This window comes from Choristoneura fumiferana, chromosome 14, assembly GCF_025370935.1.
Source record: "Choristoneura fumiferana chromosome 14, NRCan_CFum_1, whole genome shotgun sequence".
Lineage (NCBI taxonomy): Eukaryota > Metazoa > Arthropoda > Insecta > Lepidoptera > Tortricidae > Choristoneura > Choristoneura fumiferana.
Window position 1 is genome coordinate 4,709,242 of NC_133485.1, and position 25,433 is coordinate 4,734,674.

Genomic DNA, 25,433 nt, shown 5'->3' on the forward strand with positions numbered 1-25,433 from the left:
TAGAAAAATAAGCGCTGATGTGTTGTAACGCGAAATTCTAAGGACTGATAATTATTGTACATAATGTGTCAATGAACTTGAGAATGAACAAAATGTCTCATATTTATTAATATTTTTATTATTTGGTAATTTGTTAGAGTGAGCGAATGTTGTTGACGATATGATGGTTGATTATTTTTAGTTATGTAGCATTAGCATTCGTTTAGTCTGCGTTTCAATGGGTGCATGGGCCGCCAGCGTTGTGCGTAGCGTAGCATATTTAGCTAAGAATAATATGTACAACATATAATTGTGAATTGATTCGCAGCACGACGCCGGAGCCATCCATTGAAACAACTTACCATTGACCTCATCCATCATTATAGCGCTTCTACAGCGGGCAACGATTAGATTATTGTAAATAAATAGATTATAAACGATTCTAATAATTGTACACATTTTTATTTTGTAATAATTCCCTTTATGACAGTGAGATGTGGCCTAAATAATGGGGGTACATTTTCTGTTGTTAATATGTAAATAAAAGTTGAAATATTGTAAATAATAAAAATATAAAATATATGTTTTTTGCTATAAATAAAGTTTCCTTATTCTTTAAACCCTGCATCGTCTGCAGACGTCCCACCCAGGCCGAAGTGTGGCCAAGTCCTTAGTGTAGCTTAGAGAGGCACTATTCTATCTGCCACTTCCTTAATGGTTCAATCACAGAACTATTATATTATATATTATCGTGTGTATTTTTACACAACCGTTGCGCCACTTTTTCACCTCTCTTGCATATTGGTTATTAAATTACGGCATAAACGCAGTAAAACGTGATCCTTTCGTAATCACAATCTCAAATAACCTATTTTTTGAGCAATTATTTTATTTATATAGACAAGTCTGAATAAAATATATGGCTTCTAAACTTCTTAGTCATAGCCTCGCGTGTCATTCTATCCTCATATTAGTTGTGACTGTAATTGTGCAGTGCTAGTTGGATACTTTCCTGGTAAAATGATACCCACGCCACGCGTCTCATACTCACCGTCACCCTAACTAAAGTAGAGCGGTACTGAGTGCAGGCAGAAACTCCGACGCTAGCTTGCGTCGTGCGACGGGTCCAGCATAGGGGATTTCTTCCGGTTGGTGTCTCGCAACAGGCAGTGGCTGCTGTTGGCACTTCCCATATTCTGCCAGCTGGAGTTCCAGACAGAAGTATCTAGAAGCATCGGGATCTTAATATCATTAAAGCCGCGCGGACACCGCCAGACATTTTAGTTTAAAGCACGGTTTCCACCGCGAACTCGCACATGCCCGATTTTTGTTTTTTCCTGTCACTCGCTCTGCTGCTTGCCATTTGAATTTCGTTCTGTGAGAAATACGATTTAGTTTCGCGCCATAAATTGACATGACGAAGTGACACGTCTTTTTTTAAAGTAAAAGCCTGACAGGCGTTATGCCAGTAGTGCTCGAGCTCATACTGAACGTGCCAAGTATTTAGCAGGAGTGCTGAGTGCAGACGGAGATCTCCCCTAGCCTGTGTGTGACACGTGCGGCGGGTCCGGCGCTGGATTGCTCTTGTGTAGAAGAGTGTAGCAGAGTGCAGGGCCGTAGTTGATTGACGCTCCCGAATATTCTGCCAGCAGCAATTCCAGCCAGATAAGTATCTAGAAGCATCGGAAATCTTAATACCATCAAAGCTGCGTGACACCGCCAGACATTTTAAGTAAAACACGGTTTCCACCGCGAGCTCACACTTTACGCGTTCTCACAAAGTATGGTATTGCTCGGTTGATTCTCAGATACCCAAGTTGGTTAGTATTGTAAGAGCTTCGTTCGCGCCATAAAAGACATTGACGTTACTGACCAGACTTGTTTTTTTTTTAAAGTAAAAGCCTGAGGCTTAATGCCAACACTGCTCGAGCCTCATACTGACCTTAGCCAAAGTAGCAGGAGTACTGAGTGCAGACGGAGAATCCCCACGCTAGCCTGCGACACGTGCGGCGGGTCCGGCGGGGATTGTTCTTCGGTAGAAGGTATCTCGTAGTAGGCGCAGCGGCCGAAGTTAAAGTCGCGGGCGCGCACGCGCGATGCCTTCTGCTGCCAGCCGTAATCCAACTCGTCACCACCCTGTACCAGTATCTAGAACAGAGGTGGCCAACTCTATTCTCATGATCTACATACTTAACCCTGTTTATTGTCCTGTGGATCTAGGAATTTCTCAGTACTTCTCATGATAAATAAATATCACGGGACAATTCCACAATTGACCTAGTCCCAAAGTAAGCTTAGCAAAGCTTGTGTATGGGTACTAAGCAACGGATAAATAATTATATAGATAGATACATACTTAAACACATATTAAAACACCAGACCCAGACACAAATCGTATTTTTCATGCAAATATCTGCCCCGATACGGGAATCGAACCCGGGACCTCAAGCTTCGTAGTCAGGTTCTCTAACCACTAGGCCATCTGGTCGTCAAAAACATTATAAGAATTATATTGTCGCAAAAATGCGTTTTTGCCATGCCACGATCGACTGGACAATGGAGGCAATCAATTTCGTGCTTGAATGTCGTTATTGTAAGGAAGTGCAACTTCTGTATGTAGGAAGGTACTTGTGCTATTATTTGTTCATTGACCGTACCTAACCTATCCATTACGTAGGGAAGGGACTCAAGTTACCTTACGGAAATCAAGATTTTACTGTGTTCGTAAAAAATACATAGTGCTCTTCCTTTATCCTTCTCACTAATATTATAATGCTAAAGTTTGTAAGTATGTTTGTTTGTTTGTTACCTCTTCACGTCTAAATAGCTGAGCCGATTTAGATGAAATTCTGTATACAGATAGTTTGAGTCCCGGGGAAGGATATAGGGTAGTTTTTAACTCGGAAAATTGCATAGTTCTCGCGGGATAGCGCTCAATGAATCCTACGCGGACGGAGTCGTCGTGGACAACAGCAGTATTGTAATTTGTACAAGGTACCCGTGCTAAATTTTATATCATTATGAGGGGAGTGGCTACAATACAGAGATTTCTCTCCAATCCAGGCAGATGGATCGAAGCCCGAAGGCAGAGCGTCAGAAGTTATATATATGCGTATTAGTTGATAAACTTCGATGGCGCAATCGAGTTTCGATATTTGCTCACTAGATGGCGTTAGCCAGTCAGTTACCAGAGGGCCTACTCCAAAATTCAAAGTTCGTATCGTACCGTCCCTTTCACTCTCGTATTAAATAGTAGTACCTAGGCGACCGAGCTTTGCTCGGCCAAAAAATCTATAAGCGTTTTCCCAGAGATAAGAGCAAGTTAGATCGATTTGTCATCCTCGAAAACCCCTGCATACCAAATCTCATTAGATAATACATAAATATTTGATACGACTATTTCTAAGGCCGGTACGGTAGGACGTGTCAGATATTTTGCACGTACGAAAAGTATTCTAAAATACACTTTATCCGAGGCGAGGTAAACGAGGCCATTCTATTTGGATTATGAAATACACATTTCTCGCAATACATCCTCGCACATTTCTGGTGAAAATAGAGCCTTAATTACTACTAACTTCTCGTCCGGCGATTTCTTGTTCCTCTCCCTCAGGTACCGCTCCGCCGCCCCCTTTTCCGTGCTGTCATGCAGGATGGCGCGTACGGCGGGGTCCATGTGTCGCATCATGCTGTCGTCCACGAACGGCTCTGGGGTGTGCGCCGGCACCTCCACGGGTTTCGGCAACTTCTCCGCGTATATCTGGAATTAGTGTTAACATGGAGCTGTAAAACTTTTAGTAAATTCAGGGACCGAAATTACTTAAAAATAACTTATCCGTCTTTCTTTTACAAAAATACAGTTTTAAACATGAAACAACTACCGTGAGACTCACCAATTTTTAATGAAATAGAACCGTAACCGGTCACGTCTTAATTCGAGTTTAACTCGTCATTTTTCGGGCTAATTCGTAGCCATTCTTCCCGGAGCGACGCGATTCGTCGGCTGCTACAACACGCGCACTGCGGGCTCGCGTGACTACCCGACGAAACTAATACCGGCGCATAACTACACGTTTTCATTAAATAACATTCATTTTTAACCCCCGACGCAAAAAGAGCTATAAGTTTGACTGCTATGTGTCCATGTCTGTCTGTCTGTGGCACCGTAGCTCTTAAACGGGTGGACCGATTTGAATGCGTTTTTTTTGTTGAAAAGCAGGTTTTCTAGCGATGGTTCTTAAGACACGTTTTATCAAAATCGGTTCAGCCGTTTTTGAGATATTGAACTTTGAAGTGACAAAGTCGGGGGTTTGCCAACTTTTTGGTGGTTAGGTTATAACTAAATGGATGTACAGTTGTTCTTATATTAACAGCAAAAATATTATCAAAAATATGTGAACATTACCACACAACATATAGATACTCTATTTTAACGCATAGAAGCGTGTTCAGGTATTTTTTTGATTTAATTTTTACTCTGGTATACGATACGAACTCGACTGTACAGGGTGAAAAAATGTGACGACGAATTCTAGGTGTTTATTTACCGCTAAAAGTTCCTTCGCCAGCTCGATAGACACTTCTATATCGCGGGCCTGCCGGTCTTTAGCTTGTTCCAACACTGTCAGCAAATTTTCCTGGCACCATTTGCGTTGGCGACGCTTCGCCTTCTGCATGACATCGGCTCCGAATACGTGAGACATCTTTTCGTAGTAATTTTAAATGAAGTAAGAAAGCTAGTAAAAATAAACGAAAATTAGAATTTGCTTTATTTCAGTTACTTTTGACAGGAATTTGAAGGAAAAGTTGTTTTTTTTATTATTTTGTGCGTTCGGCCAGGCTAAAGTCGGAGACCACATCGCCTCGTCATTATTTGTTGTTGTTGTTTCTTTAAAAAAAATATGGCTCTGTCCATCGGAGGACAATTTTGCCAGTGTCTAGTAGTTTTTGCCGTTGTACGGTAAAAAACAAAAAAAAAATCTAAAAAACGAAATATGAGAGGTAATGGTGGATGAACGATGACAGCGCGAATCGTCATTATTTAAATTCAATTTGTTTGAACCAAGTTTGAACGACAAGATTGAAATGTGAGTGAAACGTGTTTTTTTTTAAGTGCTTAGACAGGTGAAGGGAGTTACGGCCATGCGTAAAATAGTATAAATAATATGGAACGATTCTTCTGCTCCCAATTGAGGGCATCGGAATGAATTCGCCGCTAGAGGCGCTAGTGTAGCGTGAGGTCACCGAAATGTCAAATCTCATAGTTTTTGGATGAGCTACGCGGGTTTATTTATAATTAGAATTATTTTGTGAATATTTTGCAATATCTGAAATTAATATGGCAAATATGCGTTCGGGGCAGATCTGTGTTTTGAGACAGTTTTGTCTTTCGGAACCTTTGTCTTCCTTTTTTCCGAAGAAAACTGGCTTTGCACACTGTGTATGTCGATATTTTATGCTACGGTTTAAGGTGTATTTAATATGATAAATCTAAACTATTGTTTTCAACGTCCCGTAAAACGATTTTGAAAGCCATACTTAAAACCTACGCACACTGCGCATCTAGTGAGACGAAACGATAGCCCTCATTCTCTCCATACTCCTTTAGACTTGGAATAAATCACGTCCGAATTGGCACCAATTCTGTAAATTCAAAGTCTGACTCCAAATAAAACTAGAATAAACTCAATAGATAATTATATATTTACAATTGATTTTCTAACTTATCTATAAAACAAACAATATTAACAGATTTAATTACTTACAATAAAATTAGCCCTGTTTAAAAAGTTCCAACTAATTGAATTACTAGCTATGGCCCGCGACTCCTTCCGCGTAGAAGTATGAAAAATAGTTTACATCCTATTCTCAGACCTACCGAATATACACAAAAAAATGTCTATTATGACTATGATTATGAATATACACAAAAGCTATTTCGAAGGCGTTGGATCACAAAACATTTTTGACCCGAGAATTAGATTAGATTGATATTCTAACTTATCGATAAAACAGACAATATTAACAGATTTAATTACTTACAATAAAAAAAAAAATAGCCCTGTTTAAAAAGTTTCAACTTGTACCTGCCATACAATATTTATACTGTAATCAGGAAATTAACTGCATGGTAGGTACAGTAAGTGCAAAAATATTGATATGGTCAAAGTACAAAAACATGTATACCCTCCTAATTCCTGAAATTTTTAAACAAATTTAGTGCTTAACATGGTTGCCCTGCTTTGTTATTTTGGATATTATTTCTAAATTCTTAGAATTCTTTATTCAATTAACAATTTGTACTTTATAAAGTGTTTCTTATAGTGTTAATTGGTCCTTTAAAGTACGCGAGGACTCAGGCCAGGAGGATACACGACTTTATGCACTTAACATCATATTCAACTGTGCTTAACACTAAGGTGGTAGTTTTTTTTGACATTCATAAGTGCTTGTTATAGCCTAAATTGAATAAAGATATTTTGACTTTGACTTTTGCACTTGACTGGACAAGAAGAGAAAAGTGGATAATCACCATCAGATGTTTAAATTTTGTCATAGGTATAGTAAAGTGAAAAAAGTTTTTCCATGTCTTTGTGGCATTGACATAAGATTGATTTTTACTTGGCCTGTGTAAAAACTTTTTTCACTTTATCTACACATACTCTCTGATGTATAAGAAACATCAGAGATTACAATGTGATGATGTATAAATCATAAAATGTAATATACATTTTGACTTTTGACTATTAATTTTGACTTTGTGATCGTCCAGGTTTTTTTCCCATGATGGGGCTACCTCCCATCTGGCGTATGAGCCTCTTAACCCTTAGCCTCACGGATTCCGCTGTCCAGGTGTTCTGAAGGTACAGCACAGAAGTCATCAACAAGGGGCAGGGGCCACTGAGGCGCTGAGTACTGTGCAAGTCGGGACTGATGGCCGCTGGGTGATGACCGCTCTATGGGTTGTTGTTGGGTCTGTAAAGTTTTTAATAAAAATTGGATATATCAGTGCAGCGGTTCTTAACCTTTTGGGCTGGCGACCCAAAGTGTAAATATAAATTGTAGTCCACAACCCTAAAACACTGCAAAAATTAACATCAAAGAAATTTTTTGCAAGGCTTTTATCAGAGAATCCCTGCGACCCAAATGTGGGTCGCGACCAGAGGTTAAGAAACGCTGTATTAGTGGTTTATTACAATTACAGGGAGATAATTGATAGTTACAGTTTATTTTATATTTTGATTTTTGTATTTTGTTTCTTTTCTTTTGTATAATAAAGTTTAAATACATACATAGATATTTTTAAACCCTGACGCAAAAAGAGGGGTGTTATAAGTTTGACACCAATGTCTGTCTACGCATTATAGGCCTCAAATGGATGGACCGATTTCAATATGTTTTTGTTTTACACGAAAGCAAGTTTTCTTGCAGTGGTTCTTATAGCTGAAACCAAAATGGTCTTTGGTCAAAAAAAGTTCAACAACAACTGTATTATACTGACCTGCATGAACAGATTTTGTATTTTGTAGCCAATATTGTCTTCAATGCTGCGCATCCACTGCATCAGAATCAGAGTGTATGCATGCACAGTACGGATTTGTTGCCATGTATAGATTTCTATGGTGCAGATATTCCGATCCAGTGCACACAGTACCATAGAAATCTATACAAAGCAACAAATCTGTCCGCTCTGTAAGGCTTGATTTCGATGCAGTGGATTGACTCAAAACCTCATTAGCATTTAATATGTTTCAGTACTAAAACAGCTACTTTAAAAAAGTATGTGAAATCCCAAAACTAGTTTTTTATTTCTTATTATTTTATAACCTTCCCTCTCAGCGCAGCAAGCTCATCCTGCAGCCTTTGACCATGGATGCGTCACTCTCATAACTGGTCAGGGTTGGCTGTGGCATGCACTGGAACACAGTGGCCAGTAAATTTGCAGTGATACCAGCACGGAGTCTTGCCATGCTCGGGTGAAGAATAGGCTGAATGTTGGGTTCTCTTCAGGCTTTTGGATATAAGGAAGCACTGGAAATAGAGAAGAGTTTGATGATGCGACTTTTCAGCAAGAATCATATTCAATAAAACACTCCATTTATTTTATTTTATATGAATTTATTTGCGCCTTGCAAATGCTAATGGTCACAAGATTTTTAGGAACATGCAATATCAGGAAACATAACCTGAATATGATTTCAAAACAGATTGTATGAAGGCACTCACTAAACCCAATCCCTCCATTCATTCTGCCCTTGTAATTCTGGAAGCATCTTGGCAAAGAACTCTGTGACCCTCTCATTCTTCACTCCGCCTGTTCCTTGTGCGGCCGTAATTAAGTACAGCTTGTATAAGCTGTACTCCAACTTTTTTACAGCTGTAACAGTAGAATTCATGCCATTTCTACGATATGTGCATTACATTTCCACAGCAACAATGTTTATTGAGTAGTGACCCACAGAGCATTCAATACAAAGAAGAAACCTTACCTGGCTGAACATGAATCTCTAGTTTTGAAAATACTAAGCTGTCGAGATGCGACCAGTACTCCTTGAAGCCGTTAAGATCAGAAACATTTATGTAATGCAGTATTTGATCTACAATTTTATCTACCCTAAAACCTTTGTCTTTATCAGCTTTCAAATCGGTGTCGAACGCTTTTACAGTTGTTGTGAATCCTCTATACAGCAAGTACTCTCTTACTAATTCATCAACAAACTGTACGTGAGCCATTTTGTTCAAATTTTATGATAGTAATTAATAATATTAATATTTTGTTTTCAAACTACGAATAATAGAAAGCAAGCAATGACGTTTTCTTTCTGTAAGTTGCCATCCCTGTCCACAGACTACTAAAAAAAAATTACTCTTACACTTGGTTCACATACTGTTCTTGTTGGTCGACTGCCTTTTAACCTTTTAACCTTTACTATGTAGTACATTAATGTAAATTAAATTGTTTTGAAATTGTTACACATTGTAAAAACTTTTAACTGGACTATGCAACAACTAAAACACAATTCGATTAATATCACTTCTCGCTGAAGTTTCGTTTTCTATTTTTTTTTAATTTTTAATCTCAAGAGAACAGAGAACGCAGTTTTAACTTACCAACATACACAAACAATTAAATAAATACCATCGAATCGAACGAAATGTCAATCGTGCACAATAATCAGCTGTCGATTTTTATTGCAATAATTTATTATGAACACAATGTGTATTAAATAAATGTGAATCATCATTGTTAGTTAAGAAACAATCACGGTGGTGATATTGGGTTTGTGCGGCGTGGGACGATGGCGCGGTGTTTCGGAGAGTGACGGTGACCGCGACGGCGAGGCGGGCGGGCGAGGTCCGAAGCGGGCAGGGACAGGCACAGGGAGCCAGGGCCAGGCATGCGGGGACATGGGGGAGGCCTCGGGCACGTCGCGCGGCCTGCGCGTCTACAAGATCGTGGTACTGGGCGACGGCGGCGTCGGCAAGTCCGCGGTTACGCTGCAGTTCGTCAGTCACAGCTTCCTCGATTACCATGACCCTACTATAGGTACCACTGTTGTTCATGATTCTGAGCTAAGCTAACGGTAACGGTTATAATTTATCACTTTATTGAGCTTGCTGTTGCTTGTTGATAATGCTTACCAGTAATAGTAGTTTAATAAGAGATTCATGCATAATAATGTTCTGTATCAATTGGAAAATGTAGTAAAATGAACTAGTTTTATTTAAAATATTTGGGAAACAGTAATTTAATATACTGTTTTATTTATGTAGTTGGCATGTATATGTATAAATCGTCGGGTGACAACCAAAAGTCACTAATTACCACCTAAAGTCAAAAGGGATAATCAAACTTATGCATAGCACTGTAAGGTTAATATTCCACTAATATTTTTTTTTGCAGTTAGTGACTTTTGCTTGTCACCCAACAAAATACAACTGTTGCTTGTAAACAAAGGTTTATGTTTAATTTAATTAAAATTATTAATTAGTTAATGTTTGTGTTTCAGAGGACTCATATCAGCAGCAAGCTGTTATTGACGGAGAACCAGCATTGTTGGACATTCTGGATACTGCAGGCCAGGTATGTTTCTGAATTTTCAATATTGGCATGGCATTTTCAGATTTACTTTTAAAATATTCAATTTTGGTACATATCAATCTTGCAATTTAGGAGAATGTATACTATGTTATGGTTACAGTTTGTGTGGCAGTTGTTTTTACGATTAATTTGTTTATCATTTTTATTCTGAACCACTATTTTTATTCTTTACCCTCCTCTGTCTGAAATACATATAAAGAAGAGCTATTCAAAGTTAAAATATTAATTAAGTAAAGTAAGTCTGTGTATTGGAACAATCTATCAACTAGTATCAAATCCATTTATAATGACATCAAAGGGACAGCAAAATTTGGTTGTTAAACACGGTTGGTTGTTATAACTAGTTTTATTTTGGTTTAAAAGATTGTGATGAGACTTTTTTTTGGTTGTTACATTCGATATGTTGTTCTATAAACAGCAAGCTAATCATGCCGTAATTTCCAGGTGGAGTTCACAGCCATGCGCGAGCAGTACATGCGGTGTGGCGAGGGCTTCGTGCTGTGTTACTCGGTGACGGACCGGCGGTCGTTCCGCGCCGCGGCGGAGTACCCGCGCCTGCTGGCCGCCGCGCGCCCGCTGGAGCGCCTGCCGCTCGTGCTGGTCGGGAACAAGCTGGATCTCGCGCAGCGCTGTCGCCAGGTCAGCATAGATTAAGCCAGCAGCAAAGTCTGCACGGAGCCTACCACAGGCTTGGCCACGCTATCTACCATTATCCAAGGGATGAAAGTTGTTCAATCCCCAATGTGCATGTATTGTAATAGGATTGAGGAATTAGTACATTTTTTGGTGGAGTGTGTATTGACTAAGGATAGTGAGAGGTATTTGAGTGATTTGGACCTGTTCAATGGTGCAGTGAATATTATTTTGAGTTGTCCGGTATCAGAAGATGCAGTACGATTATACAGGTTCATCAAGCACTCCTTTGCAGCCAGATAATCTGGACATTGCAGGAGAAGTGTTTGATGAAAGTGGCCATCGAGTCTTTCAATTAGCCTGGCATAGTCAAACAGGTGTACCTAAGCATCAAATAAAAAATAGAAAAAATAAGTTTCTCTCAATGACAATAAGTATCTATTATTACTTTTTTTCGACCCATTCTGTCAGTTGATTTGATTGAACTTGAAAAGAGCTGTTGATCATTTAACGTCAAAGAGGTTTTGATAATTGTATTTCCTGGTTAATCCGGCCGCCTTTGCACTTTTCATCAGGTTAAATAGGGGTCAATCACGGGTCAGTTTTATGTGAAAAACTGTTCTGTTATCAGGTGACGACGGAAGAGGGCGCGGCGCTGGCCACGCAGCTGGGCTGTCCGTTCTTCGAGACGTCGGCGGCGCTGCGGCACTTCGTGGACGACGCGTTCCACGCGCTCGTGCGCGAGATACGGCGCCTAGAGCGGCAGAGACAGGTAGCGATCATAATGTTATAAGTAATAATTCTTTGTGGCATAATCTATACATATAGCCATATTAGGCTTTGCGCATAAACTATTATCACAGAATATAATTCGCATAGTTTGATTACGCAGCATTTCGTTAGTCCTAATATTATTTGGTCATATTTTTCAAGCTCCAAATTATGTCTACGCAGAAATTTAATGAGTATAAAATTGTTTTGCCGATAACTAGCGTTGCAGAAATTGTGTGTTTTGCCATAAAATTATTTGACTGAATTATCGACGATATACCTAATATTTATATCTAACCGATTTTTCTAGTCAATAATATTTATTTCAGTTTAAAAAACACATGCCATACATATTGTCTAGTCTAGAAGCTATGGACAAAGAATACCAAGACACTAAAACCTATGTTTGCCCCCTGTTCCACCTATCCCTACCGCTATATCCCCCATGATAGAGGTACGTGGAATATTTTTCCTTTATTTGGTACCGGTAGGGATAGATGGAAAGAATATGTCCAATTATCCCTCCCAGCTCCCACCGGTAGGGACATGTGGAATTTTTTCCAACCATTCCTACTAGCTGACTGTGTGGTACTGGTAGGGACTTTTGGATTTTTTTCCAACCATCCATACTTGCTGACCGTTTGGTAGGGACTTGTGGACTTTTTTCCAACCAACCATACTAGATGGCCGTTTTGTAGTGACTTGTAGATTTTTTTCCAACCATCCAAACCGACTTCCAGGTGATTCTCAGAACGTATTTTTTTATAAAATAACAGAAACAAAAAGGTCAGCTAATATGGATGGTTGGAAAAAAATCCACAAGTCCCTACCACACGAGCAGTTAGTATAGATAGTTGGAAAAAAAACCACAAGTCCCTACCAGGCAGGCACTTAGTATGGATGGTTGGAAAAAAACCCACAAGTCCCTAACAAACGGTCAGTTGGTATGGATGGTTGAAAAAAAATCCACAAGTCCCTACCAGGCGGGCACTTAGTATGGATGGTTGGAAAAAATTCCACATGTCCCTACCGCCGTGGATTTTAGTAGAAATACATGGAATGATATCCCTACCAGTGGAGAAGAAAGGAAAAATATTCCACATATCTCTATCAGGGGGGATACAGCAGTAGGGATAGGTGGAACAGGGGATGTTTGCCTGCATCCATCATCAGATCTCGTTCTATTTTTGGTCAAAGTACACCCAAGAGACATAGTAACAAGCCATAACGTATTAAGTGTTAATTTGTCGGCAGGCGTCGCTAATGGGCACGTCGATATCGACGGGCGGCGGGCGCCGGCGCTGGCGACGCTTGCGCAGCATCTTCGCGCTCGTGTTCCGGCGCCGCCGACGGCACCACAGCTCGCCCTAACCTACCGTAAGCTAACGCGTAACCTACCTTAATGGCGGCTACTAAGTATTGTTCAATACTGTAGAAATAGATAATGCAAGTGCACCCGTTGGCTGGTTAAGGAAAACATTAGAATTTTAATATTCTCTTTCTTCTAAGTCGGACACTACATCAGAGTTTAATATATTCTGCCAATCCATTCTTGCACAGCTGGAAAACGTCCACCGTTGAGCACAGTCTCTCCATAGCCCGTTGCGTGATTCTGAGCCTATCCAAAAAGCTATTTGGTCATTTGGGCAATTAGTGCACGTAAATGTGTCAAAACATTTGACTGACCAGATTATCTGAAAGACAGAACACATACGGGTGTGGCTTGTAATGTGAGCTAATAATTAAAACATAGATCTAATTCCTCAAACTGAACAACATTAATTGAGCGACTTAGTGTTTTAATTTGTATTACACTTTAAAGTTTATTTAAAGAAGCAATGTAAAGCAAAATGCTTGATGCTTGTAGCGTGACAGGCGACGTCAGTTGGGTTCTAGGATGGCGTACATTGATAGCAGTATTTAATTTGTATGAAAAAAGGAAAATTCAAAGACTCCATTATTATTTTTATAAGTCTCTGAACTAAATGTTTTGCTCGTATTACAGGCCACACCACCCGGTATAGTAGTAGACTGTACAACAAGAGCAGAGCGAGCCGGTACGGCGAGGGTAGATAGACACGTCGAGGGGAAAATGGATTTAATGCTCGATTTTTACACTGCTTTTCACTTCGATGTCGAGAAAATGAAATAGCAACAGGGGAGACAGTTAATTGTTCACGTACTATCTTTTATTGTTCATGCATTACTGAATAATTATAAATTTTTAATTTTATTGATCTATGTTGATTGATTTGGCTGATTTTTGGTTTTATATAAATTAAAAATTATAAAAAAAAATGTAGGAACCTCTTTGTTTTTGTGGCTGTTTACACCTGATTGCATTGGTCTTAGACGGAGATTTTATTTTATGCACTTGAGCATAAAAAGTCATTTTATGTCGCCTAGATTTAGCATAAATACGAACTTTACGAGCATGACAAGTGAAACTACATTTTTATTTTATAAATGTAGTGTAGGGCACCCTGTTGTGTAGGGGGGGGGGGGGGGCGATGATCGATGATACTTAATACGACAATTAAGGGCCTCGTCAATTAAGGGGTCGGGAACCTTTTGGAGAAATAGTGAAAAAAATAGATAAAGGCGGGCCACAGTCGTAAGATAATTTTGTACCTAATAGATATCTACCTAGTTACCTATTGTAGGTAGGTACTATACGTGGTATTACAAAATAGTCACGGGCCGCAAGGAGATAGGTCTCGGGCCGCGCGTTGCCGACCCCTGGTCTAACGTACTTGCATTTTCTATTTCTATGTAAAGACGTCATGAGTGCTTGCCTTGTGAAATATATTTTATACCAACTTCAGTACCTTCCAATCGACCTTCAAATAAGTATTTAATTGAAGTTCCCACCTGTCAATCATAGTGATGACTTGAGCCATTTAGTTTATATTTCCATTAAAGCAACCTAAAATATTAATTTCTATGGTAACTAACTTTTAAGCGAAAATTGGAGTCTTAATCCGAAAAAAAAAAATTTTCTAATAACTTTTACAACTCCTTTATGCCAAATGGTTATTTTTATCGATTAAACTTCTACCTCTTAAAATAAATTAACATTTTAAAGACCAAGGGATGTGATGATAATATAAAATTTTGCTTCGCTTTACCTTGGTTGTTGACATGTTAAATAATACTTATTGTAACCAATTTCTAAAATGTTACTAAAATAAACAGGGCCTATTTTTGTGCAACTTTTTAGCGCTTATAATCGTAATAACTTTTTTATTTTATACTAATTGAAATTTAATTAGATATAACTGTTTCCTTTGAGGACCAATGGTTGGTTAAAATGTTGACAATATTATGTGCAAAAAGAACCTGTCTAGCTATACTCCGGTTTTGTGTTATGCTCTTTATGATGTGATGAAACATGGATCTAGTGAGAAGATCTCTTCTTGACTAGTTTTAATTATCTCCTAACTCATTGCATCAATGACAAAGTGTTATTTTTTTTAATGTCCTTATAAAACTTACCATCATAATATTATATTATGAAGTTACTATACTATCAAAATTATGTTTAAATGTTACATTTAATTAATTTTAGGTTAAGACAAAGTGATTTACGAAACCCCAGGCCTTATACCACGTCCCCAGACACGTTGAAACATAGTTTTCGACCAATGCCTTTAGTATTTTGTTAGGACACATTCTAACCTAAAGACGCGATGAAAAAATCGTTATACTAATATAGAGATTGACGGAAACATATGCAGAAAAGAGTAATGTTAATGAAAAGTTTAATGAATTAATGATTTTTTGTATGTAATTCCATAGAAGTCTTGTTTAGCCATAAGACTAGAATCCAGGATGGTAATTGTAATGATATGTTAATAATTTGAAAGATATTTAAACGTTGATCGCGCTTAATCCATAGATTAGAAATTAGACCATAGACAATCGGAATATTCCAAAGGCACCGCACTATCTTCACCGTTTTTGACCGTCGATGTCTATGATAGTGTAGTTCTCAAACATAGGCTTCGAAGCACATGTCTTCCGCAAAATGAAACCCGTCAGAGCAATAAATATATTTAGATATTTTAAAAGTACCTTTTGTTGATAATTGTTTATTAATTTAGAGTTTTAATGTTATAGCTTACATAGTATAGTGTAGGCGTTTAAAGTGTGGTTTATCGTGTATAGGGGGACCTTATAGGAATGGATACCAAAATAATGTTAGTTTGTAATCACAGGCCATAATTTGATGTTTATATTGTGCTCTATTCTTTATTTTTGGGTATCTTAAAAACATATGCTGACTAAACGGCGTGACTCATGTTTATTAGTCAATGACATTTTACAGTTGAGGTTTGACAGGATTGACAGTTTTACTCTAGAGTCTCCCGTGTTAGTTTGTGTATATCCATTGGAAATACCTAAAATAATATTCTGTAGATTCTGTTCTAGTCGATGTTTTGTAAATGTGAAAAGCGTATGTCAGCAGCTCTGATGTAAAATATCTTAAAGAATTATTTATATTCGAGAAAAAAAATTGTTCGTAGGAAAATTACTTCCTTATTCGTGGTAAAAAAGATATGCTAACTATTACAAATTATCGACTATATTTTGATAACTTGGTGACCTTAAAGTACAAGTGAGGCTGGCATTTATATGTATAGGTATTTATAATAAAATTTCGTCAACATAGTTTTCATATTTTGAATTTAACGTGGTGTCAACTAGACTTTTTTTTTTGATAATCGCTCTTCTGTTGCAGTATATATTAAGACAGACCAAAGAGAGTTACAGATTGGTTCATGTTTATTTCAATCAGAATTTAAGTTGTTGCTTCATAAATGCCAGTCGTTAGCATAAGTAAGATCTATCGAGCTCTTCATTGTAATCTGTGTGACAGAAACAGCAATAAGTATATGATATAAACAATATAATATAATTATATGATAAATTTAGAACCTTGTTTGATGTATGTAATTGAGTACCTAAATTAGTGTTGTGGTGTGTGTGGAGTAATATTTAGGTCGAGACGCACAAATTCTAGTCTGTAATGTTATAGTGTACCTTTATTACGTGTTGGGCGGCATTCGAAATTGACGAAGATTTTAAAATATACAACCCAACTACCTACACCTACTGGCTTGCTTGCTACTGGCAACTATCTACTGGCTTTGGATGGTCAGCTACGTGTGGTTAGGATTGCCAGATGATAATTTCATAAAGGAGGGCAGATACATCTAAAAAGGAGGACATTTACGATTATACGAGTATATAAATATAATTTACTTTGATTTTAATCATGTTTAGCTGAGGTACCAATTTTCGCAAGAAGTTCTTGGTTTATAACACAATGTTTTAGATTATCGCGGTCATTACTAATTTAATAATTCAAATTCGGGTTTTGTTCCGCGTACCTTGATTTTAGAAGAAGCTCGAAATGTCGCCACAGTTGCATGCGCCATGATCACGAGACGACTACGACACCGGCGACAGCAACGACGATTCTTAGTTTATTTAACGAATAATTATGAACATCTTCACATGACAATGTTTTTGAAGTCGTATTGAGCAAGAATCAAGATTTGAGTGACTGCACAACCAGTCTGCTCCTCTTTTTGCCCCACTGTGTGACCTTTGGCCACTTACAGCGCACGAAAAGACTTATAGTGGCTAAGGGAGGAGGGGAAGACAAAGTGTGGAAAGGAAGGACATGTCTTCTTTTTGGATACCATCTGACTACCCTACTTGTGTTGGACACTCATACCTAGCTAACCTTGAGAACATAATGTTGCTAATGATATCATTTAACGGTAAATTTTATGTAAAATTGTTCTAAAATCCCAAAAAAAAACTTTTTCGTTTGTTTCGAATGACGTCTATTTACAATGAAAAATATCCAAATGTACACTTCAGTACGAGTTGTCATTATTGTTCGTGTTTTAACACAACTTATCCTAATCATATATTTTGACGACAAAGCATTTATTAAATGATTTGTGATGTTAATATATTTAAAGGTGAATAATTTCAAATGATATTTTTATTTAATTTAAACAAAGAGGTAGACGCAAATGATCCACAGCTTGTACCTATGCACCTACTTATGGCTTATATAAATAAAAAAAAGAAACTATTGAATAATAATGACAAACGACGATCAATAAATATTTCTAGTTTAATGGCAGTGTCAAACTAGGGTACCTCCAGCCGTGTTACGTCAGAAACTGGCTCCTAACGTCACTATTCAATTACTTTTTATTAAAAGTCAATCGAGCTCTAAGAGATCAGTGCAGCCACCTTTACAGCTCTTAGCGTAAATCCAATTTTAATATTTTGTCATAATTGACTTGAAACTCCTGAAGTATCTATTAATATCTTTTCTGACAACGTACAGATTCTACAGTCATTTAAGCCTGTTAGCGTATTACTGTGATGTATATCATTGTGGAATGGCAACACTGCTGACGGTTTGTGCTGAAACTTAAAAATTAAAAAACTTAATCAAAAGTATCTTTCGCGCTAAGCCTGCTACTTTTCGCTGCTGCTATTAAATTTTTGCGTTGAATGTAATGTAATTAGTAAATAACCGATGTGTATACAGATTTCACCAGAGTAAATGTCACCTGTAGCTTCCTTTGACTTTGCTTTTGTGCGAATCATTAAATAGATGTCAGATACATACTTTTAACTTGGTAATTCAAACCATGCACGGAGGTGTCCGCGATACAATCTGACGCTAGTTTTGACGTGACACGGCATTTATATTAATTATTCATAAGTAACCTGAGCTTTGCCGCGCCGACGGTGTGTGATGCCTACTTATCCCCCAAGGGTCGTAACGCAATTTATAATATTGTCATTCTAACGATGTAATGTACTATTATAGTACAAGGAGCGTTTAGTTTCGTCTTAGACGAGGAACATTAAGTTGGAGAAGTATATCCTTGACGGCACGGTTTGCGATTTTTTCTTTGTGACTATTGTCCTGGCAAAAATTGAAGAAATGGTGTTTTTCTCCAATTTAATGTAGTGTTTTGTAGAGCATTAGTTCGAAGTAACGTATCACCTAATAGGTTCTAATTCTAGTCATTATTTTGTGTAACTCGATGTCTAAACGTGGCGGTTCACTAGTGAAATAATTGTGTACAGAGATCCTAATATATTTGCATTTAATTTGATTGACCATTCTAATTGTACGTTATGTCCAGTGAGTAAGGTTGACAATAAGTTTGTTTCATTGGTGTGTTAGTTGAATCTAAATGTGTATCGTATGTTGTAGACTTTGGAGGAGGAGGGGATGGGGTTGCGATCCATGTTATGCTAATGTGCGGCGTACGACGTCAAAGGGTTACACCTGTGTCGTCAGTTGGTATGACAATATGAATCATAGCGCATCGTCACATGCGTCACACAAGTTATATTTCAAAAAAACGAGTTATTTTATTTGTTCTAACTCACCTTAGTAAAAATTAGTTAGAAAGGGCTGTATTTCGCTATTTTATAGGTCTCTGATTTTATTTGATTGACACTATATTCTATAACTTAGTAACAAGTTCGATGATTGGCATTGATCACTTTTTACAATGTGGTCTAATTCCAAAACCATTTCGAGGAATAGGTTTATTAAATCATTTTATAACAATCAAATCATTTTGTAATAAAATACTAATTGATCGTGTGTATATTTGCAAAATAACGTTTGATCTTTGACTATCATTGTAAATAAACGTTATATAACTAATCTGCCTCATTCTAACACTGCCAGATGACAGAAGACACTACGTTTTTTTAAATCGCCATGGCAACTATGGTTAGCTATAATTCCGGTAACTTTTTAAATAGGGTAAAAATTTAAAACGCAACTAAAACCAAAATAAATTTTAAATTCGCCTATGTTATGAAAAAAATATATAAAAATAAACATCGTTTTTTTGAGACCAATGCCAATTGTATCGCATGATTTGCTCGTGGCGATAGCATTCGGCACTTGGTTACATTTTATTATCTCTCTATTTTTAGTACTTAGTATAAACCCTTTGGTTTCACGCTGTATATTCTGTTGAAAGCCAAAATGAGAACTATAAGCCGACATCAAAACATTATATTTTATTTTAACTTGACTTTACCACATTTTGTGAAAATTTGGCCGCCCGCCATCTTATTCCAATGGGCATTTTCAGTTGACTAAACAAAGTCAGCAAAATACTATAGTCGTAACATTAGCATCAGCAGCTTTCTAGAGTACATTTAGAAGATCGCGACGTCATCCCTTCAGCCAAGCAAGTTTAAGCTCCCTTAGATTTCCGTTGGAGGTTTAACGCACATTAGCTGGCCAAAGGGCCCGTAGTCAGATCATAGTATTTAATATTAACGCTTAAAACATGTTTTTTAAAGTTTTAAAATGATATTCCATAGTGTAGGTATCATGATATTAGGTGACGTAGGTGATTTGACCGGTGTAGTGTTTTTTTAATGTTTTAAAAGGCGGATATTAATGACATGGTGGCTGGCAGTGCTCTGAGCTTCGATTTGTATTTCTTTTATGCTATTTTTAAGAGAATATTACCGATCAAGTAATGTGATAAATGTCTACGACGCCGCATATGTTTATTTTGTTTACGTAAGCTAAGATATCGGCCACGTAAAATAACTACAACTTAACAGAGAGGGGTGAAACTGGTTCGTATTTAAAATTTATTTGGTCTTGACATTCTTTAGCATCTTATAAAACTGTTGTGTTTTTTAGTTAAGTTCCTAAAATGTTCGTCTATCTGAATTATAATGATATTAATATCAAAGACTTGGAGTAGTGGCGGTCAGCATACGTCTTGTGTACTTACAAAATTTGATAGATATTACATTGTGTATTGTATTTAATTGTTCTCATGAGAAAGTTGTGTTCGGTAAAATATTTATCTAACTGTCTATATAATTTGTTACTTGTACCTAATAATTTATAACACCAATATTTATCTTTTCAAATTAGTAAAGGTAATATATTTTATGCGAAAATTGTAAACAGTGTGTAGATTTTGTTGAATAAATGTCATGTTTTGAATTAAGTCTTATTTATTGAATCAACAATATTCATTGGACGTAGTTTTATCAGAAAAGATCAAACCGTCAACAATTCACTTTTTGATTTTAGATCTAGTTTCAGTAGTAACAAAAGCGAAGTTAAAGAATAACATGATAGTGCTTTGGATCCTTTTTGTTAAATTACGTCAGATTATCAATTTGCCTACGCAGACGTCATTTTGTGTCCAGTCACAGAATAAGTAAAGTACAGAAGCCTCACAGCCGTACAAAAGTGACGTTTAGGCATAAGAATCGTGCGTTTCTGTCCATCGCATAACTGGTATTCAATCGCACGCGGCACGTGTAGTGGAATAGCACACTTTAGGGGGCCCCAGACATCTACTTGTAGCGGAAAATAAAATGGCTGAGTGAACCGCGCCTGGTTCAGTTGGATCTTTTAATTAACACATGCCGATCGCCAATCAAAAAGTGTTCAGTGTAACTAGGTAACTGGAAACTAAGTCGCTTGTTGCCCGTGCTGGTCTCCTGTGGTGTGCCGTGTCGATGCTAGGCAACCGGCGACTCTCCGATTACCGACTACCGGATGGCCAAGTGGTTAGAGAACTTAACAACGAAGCTTGAGGTTCCGGGTTCGATCCCCGGCCGGGACAGATTGTTTTATGAATAATACGATTGTTTGTTCTCGGGTCTTGGATGTTTAATATTTATTTAAGTATGTTTATTATATTTGTTTATAGTAATACATATAATAGTCCTTGATAGTGCAAGCTTTGCCAAGTTTGGACTAGGTCAATTGGTGTCAAGTGTCCCGTGATATTTATTTATTTATAAAACTTAACCGGTGGGTGGAAAATTAAAAAAAAATCAGGATGGTAGTAAGTATATCAAACTTACAAGGAAAACTATAACGGTTAAGTTTTCTTGAGAATTATTAGTAGTTTAACAGTAAGGGGCTGTTTCACCATCCATTGATTAGCGTTAACCGACGGTTAAATGTGATGCCGTCTCCGTCTATTCGAACAAAACAAATAGAGACCGCCAGTTAACACTAATCAATGGATGGTGAAACAGCCCCTATATAGCAGCCTAAGGTATAAAATATACCTAAACTTGGAATATTCCGTACAAAATACGAAATCCTTAGAAAAATATGACTTAATTTTTTTCGTAATGGCTACGGAACCCTATTTCGGGCGTGTCTGAAACGCTCTTGGCCGGTTTTTATTTGTTTTAGAATATACCTACCTTAATCGGCGGGCGGCGACGGCGACGAAGTGCCATGGTTATGTTTTCGGTTTAGAAATCTTATATTCAGCAAAAAATAGACGTTATCTTACTGCACCCCACGAAACACGAAATATCTCAACGGGGTACTTGTGATATTTCGTGCTTTTTTAACCCCCTTCTCCCATTTTGAGCCACGTTAACGTGACTTAAGAAACAAACATGCAACCCCTTTTTTTAGACCGATGCCACAATCTGCCTTAATCTGTTTCAGTCAGGTGATCTGACCCTTTTCTAGATTATCTGCTAAATTCCTTTGTTCGCCTAACAATGAGACCAAAATTACTTTTTAAGCCCTTTTAAGCAAATTATTAACCACTCCCCGCCGTCAGATTCACTGAGAGCGCAAATCCACTCTGTACTTGCATTATAAATATAAGACTTAGTGTGCAAGTATTATGGATGGCGAACAATTTTTTGATTTGCATCCTCTTTGCTATCGGTGGCTGATTGGCGCAAGTCCTTTGCCGCGCGCCTTCGATTGTGAAAAAAGGCGGCAGTCAGCCAGACTTCAAAAAAACTCTCGGCGGATATATATTATTGCGGTTGTGCTCGGTTTTGTAAAATAAATATTAATTGTGATTGTAGACATTGTAAATAGTTTTGTGTGTAAATAATAACAAACTTTATACGCCTAAAAACTAGCTAGTGAAGTGGCGGTGCGGACTATTGCGGCTTTACGGACTTTACGGTTTCATTGAGGTATGTTTTTCATGAATTGTTCTCTAGACATAATGCTGCACAGAAGAGCAAATAAGCCACGGCCTTGGTAGCAGTCACTATTCGAAGGTTTATTAAACACTTAGATACTACAAATGTTTTAAGAATATAAAGAAATAATTTTATTCATTCGCTTATTTCACTTTTTAATGATTATACTTTTGGGTTCTGCCGTATGCCGTATTAGATTGTGTTATCAAATTATATGGGAGGAGCTAGAGCTAGAGTCTAAAGAGGAGGTTTGAATTTTAAAACCCCACCTTATAATAACGTCTTCCATGGAGTTCAAAAAATTAGAAATTTAACATCGGTTGTTAAAAGGTAGCATGTACTTAGTTTTTGCCGTGTGGCAGAGTAGTGTACCGTACCTACATACCTACCTAAGGATGATTTTCGTGTCACAATGGTACTTTTTCTAGAGTCGTTTTCAACATCAAAGATAAAATATATTTTTCACTTCTCATGCTCGTGAAGTTCGTGTTTATGCTGGATCTAGGCGACATAAAGTGAGTTTTTATGCTCTAGTGCATAAAGTAAAATCTTCGTCTAAGACCAAGGTAATCAGGTGTTAACAGACACAAATAAAAAAGTTTGTATACATATAAGCACTTATATTTTTTTTGGCGTAATAAACCTAACCTAATCTACTGGTCACCCTTTGCTACACCCTAACCTTAAGAAGCACTTATGGACGTAGACAACTACCACCGTATTGCTCAACCCATATTTATGTATGGTTAACTACCGAAGTAAATGTTATTATATGCGAAAGTAACTCTGTCCGTCTGTCTGCACTGCTTGTTACATCTATACGCTTAAACCGCTGAACCGATTTAGGTATTTGAGACCCTGGAAAGGCCATAGAATAGTTTTTATCTCGGAAAATTGCATAGTACTCGCGAGATAGCGATAAACGAATTCTCGGCAGACGAAATCACGGGCAAAATTTACCTCGAGGTATCTAATAAGTTAAAAGACTGGCAGAAGAAAAGGATAAGTGGTGATTACTCCAAAGATAAGAGTTCAATTGTTAAATTTTTATTAAGACGACCTAAGGTAAACGTACGAGTGCTCGTCACTGTCCCAATAGTTGGCATCTTTAATCTTATGTCATTAGCAATAGAGATGACAGCAGGGTGTCGTCTATTGGGCATTAACTCGTCGAGCTCTCGGACGTTTACCTTATCTGTCCTATCTAATCGGATGTTCACCGGTTAAAATCGATTTAAGAAAGTCCATGAATAAGCCGTGGTATCTCATCGGTTAACGGAAGGAATCACAACTTGTTGCTTCCCCCCACCCCCACCCCATTTAGCATAAGGGTTGCCAACCGTATGAAGTTCCTCGAATAATCCCGCAATTTGTGGTCTACTCGCTCGTACAATTTTGACAAACCCTACTCGTACCTGTGAGACTTTGATACAGGAAATTTTAGGTATCGTTTTACACTTTAAATAGATGTTTTCAATTAGAGAAGTAGAGTTTTACTTGTATAATCACTTTAAAAATGAATAGTTAAATTAAAATAAGATAAATATTTAAGGGGCTCCCATACAACAAACTTGATTATTTTCCCGTTTTTTTGCTAATGTAGCTATGTCTAATGTTTTTTAGGTACGAAACCATTCAGTTGGCCGGTTTTTATTAACATTTCTATGTCAGCGCAGTTTTTTGCTCGTTGAGGAAATTCGCATGTTTTGTCGTGGGTTGCGCCCAGGAAAGATACTTGGCTTGAAAAGATTTTTAGCTGTCTTGTGCGTGGAAACAAGTTCTACGGTTGGCAACCCTGTTCAGTAACGGTTTAGTTCACTCCTGGCACCGACGACGCCCGCACGTCCTCTCAAACATGATTGGCGCGAACTCTCAAGTGCGAGTTGTGAAGTTCATCGAGACATTTTAACTTGAACGTTGAGATACTAGTGATTTATACCAAGTTGTTATAAAACTTTGCTTTAATATTCCTTAATATTGCTCTGAAGATGTGGTTCCTATTGCTCTTAACGCCAGTTCTTTCGCTGGCTCCGCGTACAGTGTATAAGGTTGGGGTCTTGATGGCGTCTCGCCTGGACTCTCCATTCGACCTGGAGCGCTGTGGGCCAGCTGTAGACTTGGCTTTCGAAAAAGTTAACGAAAAGTTTCTGGCCCACCACAACGTGGAGCTGCAGAAGGTTCAGGGCAGGTTGGTTTTTGAAACTTTTTTTGAAATAGGGTTGGAAACGAGCAAATACTTGGTTGTAAATAGGACCTTAGTCCACTATCTACTAATGGACTCCCGAAAAATAATTTTAAAAGATAATAGGTATATGAAAATGCAACCGGGTTACTTGATGGAACGCGATCGCCGTCACACATGAACACCCATAACATAAGTAGAATTAAGGGCGCGTTGTCGACTAGGTAGGTCTTCCTCAACCAATCAAAAAGCTGCTGAACTATACTAGCTCATTTTCAGGGTTCCGTACCTCAGTTGTTAAAAAGTGAGGTTTTGTTCTCCGTCCATCCGTCTGTCATGATCTTTTTTCTCAGGAACGTCTGAAGGTATCAAGCTCAAATTAATATCAAATACTCAAGTCTGCTATCCCTTGGAACAGTGAAAGAACCAAACTTCTAAGTCAACGCTATCAAAAGATACGATAATTAATAACTTTCTGTTAAAAAAATCATTTTATACAAACTTTTTTAGCTGGCTGTATTTTTTCTTGACTGTACTTGCAATTGGGCTTACGAGCTTTTAAGTCTATTTCATTACTATTATGTACTAAGTTTTTCGGAGCTTATACTCCGAAACTGCACGCCGTGATGAGTTGCTTGTTGCTACGCGCTACGCCGAATCGCTACGGATTATGGCTACGCGCTACGCGCTACGGTCTACGAGCCGACGATATTATGCGGTAAACACACTGTAGGTAGCTGGTAGCTCCGATTT

The 25,433-nt window shown here is 37.8% G+C and overlaps 2 protein-coding genes and 1 pseudogene across 2 annotated transcripts in view; 2 read left to right on the forward strand and 1 right to left on the reverse strand.

Annotated features, from left to right (window-relative positions):
• Positions 1-6,725: 6,725 nt before the first annotated feature.
• On the reverse strand, positions 6,726-8,817 carry LOC141434815 (WD repeat-containing protein 91-like; annotated as a pseudogene).
• A 308-nt stretch (positions 8,818-9,125) lies between these two features.
• On the forward strand, positions 9,126-19,960 carry LOC141434817 (GTP-binding protein Rit2-like). Its single transcript, XM_074097261.1, has 6 exons — positions 9,126-9,526; positions 9,990-10,063; positions 10,526-10,720; positions 11,346-11,486; positions 12,740-12,862; positions 13,491-19,960. Exons 1-5 carry the CDS (start codon positions 9,388-9,390, stop codon positions 12,854-12,856), a joined length of 666 nt encoding a protein of 221 aa, XP_073953362.1. The 5' UTR covers positions 9,126-9,387; the 3' UTR covers positions 12,857-12,862; positions 13,491-19,960.
• Positions 19,961-24,332: 4,372 nt separating this feature from the next.
• Positions 24,333-25,433, forward strand: part of LOC141434803 (atrial natriuretic peptide receptor 1-like) — a gene marked incomplete in the record, with an annotated part of 57,639 nt that continues 56,538 nt past the window's right edge. Inside the window, 1 exon segment of the mRNA XM_074097245.1 lies at positions 24,333-24,686. Coding sequence (XP_073953346.1) covers positions 24,487-24,686 — 200 coding nt within the window.

Bases quoted from the DNA above. Each gene is read 5' to 3' on its own strand.
- LOC141434817 (XM_074097261.1), top strand. From the start codon at position 9,388: ATGGGGGAGGCCTCGGGCACGTCGCGCGGCCTGCGCGTCTACAAGATC. The intron at 9,527-9,989 runs GTACCACTGTTG...TTTGTGTTTCAG, and splicing joins TTACCATGACCCTACTATAG to AGGACTCATATCAGCAGCAA. The intron at 10,064-10,525 runs GTATGTTTCTGA...CGTAATTTCCAG, and splicing joins TTCTGGATACTGCAGGCCAG to GTGGAGTTCACAGCCATGCG.